The sequence below is a fragment of the Pipistrellus hanaki genome, assembly GCF_964339955.1.
Source record: "Pipistrellus hanaki genome assembly, chromosome: 2".
Lineage (NCBI taxonomy): Eukaryota > Metazoa > Chordata > Mammalia > Chiroptera > Vespertilionidae > Pipistrellus > Pipistrellus hanaki.
Window position 1 is genome coordinate 136,055,937 of NC_140504.1, and position 9,871 is coordinate 136,065,807.

General features: G+C 44.9%; 1 protein-coding gene across 2 annotated transcripts in view; it reads right to left on the reverse strand.

The window, feature by feature from the left end:
• The window catches only part of ZNF326 (zinc finger protein 326), a 39,738-nt gene extending 39,179 nt beyond the window's left edge, over positions 1 to 559 (reverse strand). For both annotated transcript variants that reach the window (XM_084872991.1, XM_084872990.1), the window contains exon 1: positions 400 to 559. In XM_084872991.1, coding sequence (XP_084729117.1) covers positions 400 to 415 — 16 coding nt within the window. In that variant the 5' untranslated portion in view covers positions 416 to 559. The remainder of the gene's footprint in view (positions 1 to 399) is intronic.
• Positions 560 to 9,871: the final 9,312 nt, after the last annotated feature.

Sequence of the window (9,871 nt, forward strand, 5' to 3'; positions counted from 1 at the left end):
GGGCAAGGACAGGCCGGCGGTGGAGTGGCCCCGCCCGCCCGGGACCGGGACCGGGAAGTCGGAGGCGTCGGGGCAACCTCCACGCCGCGGGGCCGGGCCGGGCCGGGCCGGAGGCCGAGGCGCTCGGGGCGCGCCCGTCCCCGCCCTGGCCCGCGCGGAACTCCCAAGGGCCCCGGGGACAACGGGCGCGGGGAGGACAGAGACTCGGGGCGCGCGGGTCCCCCAGGGGCCACCCCCGGGCACTGGGCCCGCGGCGGCGGGCGGCGGGCGGCGGGCGGGCGGGCGGCCTCGGGCCCGCAGAACAAAGCCCACACGGCCATCTTGAGACGGTAAACAGACCCCCAGCGCAGGCCACCCGCCTCCCGCCCGCCGCGGCCGCCAGCCAGGGGCGGCGCTCACCGTCCTCGAAGTCCATGGCGGGGGCTCCGGGCCGACCGGCCTGGCGGCGCTGGACTCGGAGCTGCGGCCGGCAACCAGCGTCGGGGACCCGCGTTCCCACACCAGCCGCCCGCGCGCGACCGACAGCGACGCTACCGGCCCGGGAGCCGCAGGCCACAGCGAGGTTGGGGGCGGGGCCAGCCGGGTTGCCAGTCGCCCGTTTGCGGCCTACGATTGGTTGGCGCGGGCTAGTGGGCGGGACCGCGAGTGGGGGCGGGAAGCAGGTCCGCTGTCAAGCTCCCAGGTGCTGACCCTCACGGAGCCGCCAGGAGGAGGATAGGTTAAAAAAAAGAGAGAGGAAAAAAAAGCAGGAGCGCTGAAGCCTGATTGGAGTCACGGGAAAGCGGGCTAGGTGTTCGGGAAGGTAGGGCTGGGGGCCCGCCATGTTTGATCCTGGCAGGAAAGAAAGGATCTGGTTGGAACACCTTCCTCCTGCCCAAACTAATAAACCACGTGTCGACCTTTTGCTTTTTATTGGCTGATCAGAAAATGTTGAAGTACTCGGAGTTTCTGCCCTGAAGACACGTAAGTCCAAGACTGTCTTTTAGAGAACTCTGTATGCAGAGAACAGGTTGCTAAATAGAGAACAATTATGGAAATGATTGAAGACGGGCTATTATCAAGTTCTGAATTTTTTTTTTAAATATATATTTTATTGATTTTAGAGTGGAAGGGAGAGGGATAAAGAGATAGAACCATCAATGATGAGAGATGTTGAGAAACATCAATCATGAGAGATGCCCCTGCACACCCCCTATTGGGGATCGAGCGCTCAACCCAGGCATGTGCCCTTGGCTGGAATCGAACCTGGGACCCTTCATTCTGCAGGCCGACGCTTTATCCGCTGAGCCAAACCAACAAGGGCTCAAGTTCTGAATTTTAAGGTGCAAAATGAAAGTATGCAAGTTCACAGACAGGGAAGATTTGTGACGGTGGTGTCCAGAACTTGAAGGATAACCACGTGCAAACACACACAAATATTGGCATTGCATTACCGCCACCTTGCAAATAGTATTAGAAGCAGTGGGCAGTTTTTCATCCATAGGGCAATATGGAAAGGCACAGCTGTTTGAACATTCTGACCATGAGCAGCTTGAACTCCAGGTTAAAATTTTATTTTTATTTTTTGCATTGAGCAAATGGTGTCAACATGAATTGGTCACCGGATAGGAAACCATGAATCAAACCATTTGCTCTTCATCCGTGTCCAACCAGTCGCTGGGACCAAGTTCCAAGAAGGCAGTCTCTGGAAATAGGACTGGAGGAAAAACTCACCAACTGTGTGCACCACTGTAGCCCCAAATATGGGCAGGACATTGTGTATCACTTTCCTCTTGCACCCTGATTTATTCACTGAGCTCTCCAGCCCTTCCTTGTTTCCTTCTCTTTTTTCCCCCCTCCTATACCTGTTTTCTATTCACCTAAGCTGAACGCCTAATTTCCCTCTTCAAACCTGCTCATCCTCCTTTACTCTTCCATTGTTAGTGGCATCTTGAGCAACCACCCACTAATCCCAGCCAGAAAGAAGCCTGCAACTCATCTAGTCAAGACTCAGCCCTCCCACACCCTCCCATCAACACTGAGGTCTTTCATCTGCTTATTGCCTCATGAAATGTCTTAAACTTGCTCGCTCCTCTCTCCATCCCCACTGCCACTACCTGAGTTAGACTCTCATTTCTCCCCAGAAGTATTGCTGCAGCTGCCTAATTATTTTTTTTTTTTTTTTGTATTTGAAAATTTTATTTTATTTTATTTTTTTTTAAATCAATCTTTATTGTTCATATTATTACAAAGGTTCCTCATTTCTTCCCCCCTCCACCAGGTTCCCACCCCACCCTCTGCCCCCTCCCCATCCCCCATTGTCCTCATCCATAGGTGCACAGTTTATGTTCAGTCTCTTCCTCCCTCCCTCTCCCCGATAGTAAATCCCTTTTCAGATAGTAAGTCTGTTACTTAGCATTTTCTCATATCAATAATACCTCCACATGACCAATGATACACTTCACACAAAAGACATTTCCAAATAGGTCAACCAGCCTCATCCAGGCCCCACCCAAGGCACTCACAGATCAACACCCCAGCGCTATACTAACTCAACACATCCAGATCTAAGCCTTCATCACTTGATTTGCAGCTGCCTAATTAACTTCTCTGTCCTTGACCTTTACATTCTCAGGCTCCTTGGGGCTGCAGTGATCTAAACGCAAATCTGAGCGCGCATGTGTCTCTGCCATGGATTAGGTGGAGACAAAGCTTGTTAACCTAGACCACACCCAGCAGGATCTGGCCCCTGCCTGACCTGCCATCTTCCTACATTTCTCCCTCCCCCTCTCTCCCATACTCTCCAGTTGGATCTAGAAGGTAAACTAGCCGAAACCGGTTTGGCTCAGTGGCTAGAGCGTTGGCCTGCAGACTGAGGGGACCCAGGTTTGATTCCAGTCAGGGGCATGTACCCTGGTTGCGGGCACATCCCCAGTACGGGGTGTGCAAGAGGCAGCTGATCAATGTTTCTAACTTTCTATCCCTCTCTCTTCCTCTCTGTAAAAAATCAATAAAATATATATTTGAAGAAGAAGAAGAAAAAGAAGAAGAAGGAGGAGGAGGAGGAGGAGGAGGAGGAGGGGGGGGGAGGAGGAGGAGGAGGAGGAGGAGGAGGAGGTAAACTATTATACTTGGCAGTTCCCAAACCCTGTACTTTTTCTCACCACTAAACTTTTTACTTATGTTGTTCCCTCTGTTTGGAACACTACCTGGGTGACCATACACCTCTTGAAAACACAACTCAGGATTTACTTCCTCTAAGAAATATTTCCCGGTCTCATCCCCACCGCCTCAATGTTAATGTGAATATGACTCACCTAGGGATCTCGTTAAAACCCAGGTTCACATTCAGCCAGTCTGGGTTGGAGCCAGAGAGTCTGCATTTCTCACAAGTTCCTGGGAGATGCTCCTGCTGGTAGGCAACCATACTTGGAGTAGCAAGGCCCTGGGCTGGGTTGAAAGCCCCTCCTCTGAGCTCCAGGGACTGACCTCTGTTATAACACCATGTCCCTGTATTAAATATCTGCTTGGCTTTATGTGTCTCCACACTAAGAGCTCTTTGAGATTAGAACCAAGTCTTCTTTTTCTCCTAAGTGCCAAGTGCATATGTGAAACTGAGCTTTTCCTGACATTTTTTAACTTTTATGTCCTTGTATCTCCCCCTCCCTGATTTACCTTCTGGTAAAGGAATGAACTTGTAACCTGAGATATCTTTTAGTCTTGGAAAGACTGGAAAGGAATAAGTACGGGATCACTTTGCATTTGTGTGTCACACACACACACACCCCTTTCTTCCCTGAAAGAGAAACTTACCAAAGAACTGCTGACTCCAAAAGAAACCTGGGCTTGGCACAAATGCACCGAGAGCCAGAATATACAGGTCACTCCTCCTCTTCCTTCCTGTGTTCCGAACAGGAAGTGTTTTTTACGAGGCAACTTTATTGAACAAATATTGATTGAGCACCAACTATGTGTCAAACGTAGCTTTCTTACTTCATTGTTATCTCTTTTGTATCCTCCTCCTCCGCCCCCAGAGTCTAGCCAGGCTACCGGGCCTGTTCCTACGAGTTAGGCTCAGATTTTTACTCCTAGGGGCCAATGTTTTGTACAAATTCTCATGCCATTTTGTCTTCCATATGTTTTGTAGTAGGTGACAAGTTAGAAAATGCCATACCAGCGGAGTTCTTTGGGAAAAAATAAGAGAACAGGACTTTTAAAGTGCAGAGGTAAAAGGGGTGTGTGGGCTGAGGCCAGGAAAAGACTGAAGGAAGTGGGAGGTGACTCTGAGGAAGTTGTCAGAGAAGTCCCACCCCCCCATTTCCAGAACCTAAGATCTAGATGAGCGGACTCCCTGAGTACCCAGAGACCTTTGTTCCTCATCTCCTCACCCCCAGCCTACATATCTTCTGCTGCTCTACACAGGACCATCTGCTGTTCCCTGAATAAGCCATGTATCTTCACATTCCTATGCCTTCACTCATCTTGTTCTCTCTGCTCCTATTGTTTCCTCTCCTCCTCTGCCATTCTTCAGGGTTTATTGTCAATGTTGCCTCTTTTTAAACCTCTCCCCAAGCTGGTAGTTAGAATCCCCTTCCCTCTGTGTTACCCTAATAGCGGTTATCACCGTTGGATTCTTGTTATAATTCGTGAGTTCACAATATCTTTGTCTACTCCTTGTTTGTACTCCTTGGATGTGGAGAGCCTCCTTTTTACCCTTTTATGTGCCCTGTATGTAGCATGTTGTCACTATGGATTAAGGGGAAAGAGCAGTAGCCAAATCGCCAATAAAGAGAAGACTTACTGAGGCTGAAAATGGGTACCCAGAGCTTCAGCTGCAGAAAACCTCAGCATCCTATAATTATGCTGTAGGTAAGTGATGGGGGGGTTACGGAGAGGCGTTCTAATATAATTCCACAGTGCTTTCCCGATTTGCTCCAAATAATTCTTCCTCTCCATGTTCTTTAGGGAACTCATAAATGCTTAGAGAGGGAAGTCAAGAACGAAGAATTACTCATTTATAGCAAAGCAGAGAAAATGAACATAAAGCAATTCCTACAGAAGCCTCTGAGGACTTATCAAGAGAGAGCTGGTTACAAAGGCAGTTCTCACAGGAAATCTGCTGACAACAGCCGGTGTGACAGTGCTGATGGATGTTTTATACATAATGGAAGATGTCGTTCTCTGATGTTAATATACCACTTCAAAAAGATGCCAGTGTCTCTGAAAGCTAAAAGGAATAGCCATTAAAATAATAACCTTTATTAAGTCTTACATATTAACAAATGTTCAAAAGCTCTTTGCATGTATTAACTCTTTTCTTTTTCTGCCCAATAAACCTATGATGTAGGCACTGCTGTCATCCCCACTTGAATGATTAGGAAACTGAGATCCGGAGAGGTAAAGTTACGTGCCCAACTTCACACCGCTGAAGGAAGAGTAGAGCCAAGATTGAAACCCAGGCAGCCTGGATCCAGAGCCCAAAGTCGTATCTCTGTCATTCTCAAATGCCTACTGTGTTCTGCTGAGCAGCTATTGTGTGCCAGAAATTTTCATAGACACTCCACATTTCTAATTCTTACCAAAAGGGTGAAGTTACATGGTTTTCCAAGTGAGTAAAATTAAAGAGAAAGGTAAGTTACTAATCCAAGACCACACAGTCAGTAATTGCTGGTTCCATATGCCTGATAAATACCAGATAGCCATGCTTACGTTTCTGGTGTATGGAACCAACCTTGGAAACCCAATATTATCATCAGGACCTCAGGGTGTGTGTGTGTGTGTGTGTGTGTGTGTGTGTGTGTGTGTGTGTGTTTAAATGCCTTAGCTAATTTACAGATCATCTTGCATAATTGTACACAATGTAAGCCAAGGAAACTATATACCAAGGAGTGGTCATGAATGCTTCAGAGAATCCCATTTTGTCCTGTGCTTTAGGCCTTCCTCAAATTAGAAAAACTTGACTAGTGTTATATGCATTTTTTTTTTCCAGAGGAGCAAGGTAACATTCCAATGCTAAGGTGCTTTCAGAACGTAAGGGCTAGCTTCCTTTCTTGGGTACACATTACATAAAGTATGGTACATTTCTAGAAAGTTAGATGTATTCCCTTTAAGGGGCTCAATTAAACATCTGAGTTACTGCCACTCATTTTATTTTACTAATGCATTATGGTCCATCCTATGTTTTAATTCACTAAGCAAATTAAAAGCAAGCTGTCTGAGGCATCTGTCAAGCCCACGGAATCGATTTGGTGGCTCTGCCATGCTGGGAAGGTGTCCCCTTTCTTCTTGGCTCTGTCACACGTGTCTCTCCCCGAGCTGCACACTTACTGAAGAGGATGGTTTTCCTAGATAGAGGCGGACAAGGATCTACAGGGAATCAGGTTCTTCCACTGGTGTAGCAGGTTATCTCACCTGGCTGTGTCTCCCCATGGAGATTTCGTTTTTGTGCCTCTAGCCACCTAGCACGATACTACACGCATGGTAGACTCTTTAAAGTGTTTGTTGAATGAATAAAAGAAAACAGACTCAGAGTGTCTCCTGTATTTATTTTTAAAATATATTTTATTCATTTCAGAGAGGAAGGGAGAGGGAGAGAGAGATAGGAACATCAATGATGAGAGAGAATCATTGATCAACTGTCTCCTGCACGCCCCCTATGGAGAATGGAACCCACAACCAGGGTATGTGCCTTTGTCCAGAATAGAACCCAGGACCCTTCAGTCCACAGACTAATGCTCTACCCATTGAGCCAAACCAGCTAGCACCGGCTTCTGTATTTTGATAGCTTCAATTCTATAGTAAGGCAACACATAAAAATAAAAATACAGATATACAAAATTCAAACATGCACCAATACCATCTAATTCAGTGATCACCAACCTGTCAGACCTCATGGACCATTAGTGATCCGCAGACCACCAGTTGGCCACTGCTGAATTCTAATCCTTTTATTTAGAGCCCTAACCCACTATATATCCTATTTACAGAGAAAAAGGCACAGTCCTACTATAGCCAGTAGAGGGCACCACACACCAAATCTAGATAAACTTTCACTGCAGAAATGGAGCACATGTTCCAGTGCTGCTGGTCTAAGTATTCTGCAGGGACACTGCGTAGAGAGTATTCCCGTGGGCCAGTGCTCTGCAGGTACCTGAATTTCTATTTTGGTTCAACTGTGAACATACATTTTCCTGTTTGCTTCATTTCACTGGATTTCAATTTTAGAGATCACTATTAAAGCATGAAACAATGGAAAATGCTTACTAAATTTGAAATGCAAGATACAAAATTGTATATGGAACCTGATAACAGCTATGTCAGTAATCTTTTTTTAAAGACTAAGCATATCTCATATAAGAAAAAGCTAAAGAAGGTCATCACTACCAAGTCAGTAATAATGAAATGTTAAAGGGACATTTTTAAGAAGAAGGGGGTGAGGAAATAGGAGCAGGGGAAGGTTAAAAATATGAATAATAAAATGACAACTACATACCCATCAATACTTACTTTAAATGTAAATGGATTACCGTATTTTCTGTTTATAAGACGCCCCCCACTTTTCCAACCCAAAATTAAAAAATCAATATTTTAAACGTAAAACAGAACACATTTTTTACTTAGTAATTACCGCAGGTAATGGTTACATACCAGTACCATGATATTATACAGCATATCACTTTACTTAGTCTCTGTTACATCACTGCTCTCTTCTTCATCACTGTTAGTTCCAAACATATCAATTTCTTTAACTTCTATTGTATCACTGCTGTCTTCTGAGTCTCTGTCTATAATGTGAGATTGTCCTCATAAACTGGTGGATTTTTCTGAGCTAACTTTGTTCGTGTTCTCATGGCCAATCCTTCTCTCCTCATGAAACTGAAGCACCACTTTGCCCTTCCTGTAATTAACAATGTTCATTTCGCTTGCAAACATTCTTGTCTGACATTGAATAAGCTTGGTTGACACACAGAAGCCACTCTGGCGCTGCTCCATAATCCAAGTCTTAAGTCTCTGCTCCAAGTTTGCCCATTTTGCTGTTTTTCCTCTTAAGGCCTGCCTCTTTTTTGGCATCTTAAGAAGTTGTTCTTCTGATCATACACTCAGTGGGAGGAGGTCCAAATTGTCTCTGCAGCTCTATCTCCATGCTCTTTTGCATAAATGATTAACTCCAGTTTGAATTTTGCAGAGTAAAGCAATCACTTACCAGTATTTATCTTTTTATTTTTTGACATCTTTATGGACTCAGAATGCTCAGGCCCCTGTTGCATCTGCTCACTCTCCACCTCCACCTCCAATTAGGGCATCAGCGGACATCAATAACAATAAGGCTCATGATTGAAGGAAGACTATTTGACAAGGTATGGGCAGCTACGCACCCATGCAGCTCCCTCTTCTGCTGACTTCTGTGTATATTTTCAATGTAATAATTTTTTGGGGGAAAAAATAGCATCTTTTATACAGAAAAACATGGTACTTTTATAATGTAATATATATATATATATATATATATATATATATATATATATATATATATATGATACAAAACAAGATGTAATATTATTAACTATCAGTGTTTATAAAAATTCTCTCTATCCAAATATTGTATTTATTCTCTTTGTAGATATAGTTATTGTTGGGGATAGGGGAAGGAGTCTCTATTGACCATGTAAGTCAGGAGTTCTCAAGCCTACTTCTACTCTAGAATCATCTAGTGCAGTTTTTAAATTAAGTTTATTGGGGTGAAATTTGTTAGTAACATTATGTAAGTATCAAGTAAACATTTCTAAAATAATATCATCTATATATTGTATTATGTGCTCACCACCCAAAATCTAGTCTCCCTCTGTCACCATAAAGTTGACTCTGTCTATCATCTTCATCCTCTCTCCACCCCATCCCTTCTGGAAGTGCCAATACTTGGGCCTCACTTTGGGGATTCTGATTTAATAATGAACCTAAAACTGTTAACCATGTTTAGCTCTTTTCAAGATACTTACAAGACATGCTATTAAAATAATTCTCTTCTGTCTCGGTAAATTGTATGTCTTGAGAAGATCTGGAGTCTAGAGGGGCGGGGGGGAGCTTTGGAGCCTGATAACCACACATTAACCGATCAATCCTTGTGCAGGAAGTAAGGTCACAACTACACCCTGAGTCAGGGCTGGTACAGACTCATGAGCATCTTCCAGCTCTAAACGCTGGCTGGGTTCCAATGCTGCCTCTAACTACCCTGCAGCCCTGGGGAGGTAATTAGCTAATGACAGTAAAGGGCTTTTAAACTAAAACATGCTGTATAAATGCTAAACACAGGAAACACACAGAGGATCTCACTGACTGCCAGTACTTTTCAGCCAGAGACAGTTGATTCATCTTCCAGCCAATTTCTCTTTTGCAACTGAAATCTTCCTAATCTTTATTCCAAGGGAACAAAGAGTTCTTTTTTAAAAATGTGTTTTCCACAAATCAAAGGCCTAAGAAGATTATCCCTTTATCAGAAATGAGGTTCCTGCCTCAACAAAAGTGTTTTGTGCTAATGAAGTTTTAGGCGGTTGGCTGGTTGGCTGGGGTCACGGAAGGCAGGTGCTACGTAAACTGGGCCATCCTCGGTGGTCCAGTATGAGTCCTAGACCCACTCTGCACATCATCCGGTTTTAAAGCAGATGCTTTATGCACAGGGTAGCAAGTCAAGTAGCAGAAAAGAACTTCCAAGGAAAAGCACCAGCCTTCCCCTCCTCACTCTGCTCTGGTTCCCTCTGCAGAGGCAAACCCTGGTGTTAGCCAGGAGGAGTGATGGTGGTTGACAACCCCACTCTAGCTCTCTCTTCTGGGATACCAACTGTAGTCAATATCAACGAATCCACTCTATGAAAATGTGCATGTATCTCATACTATC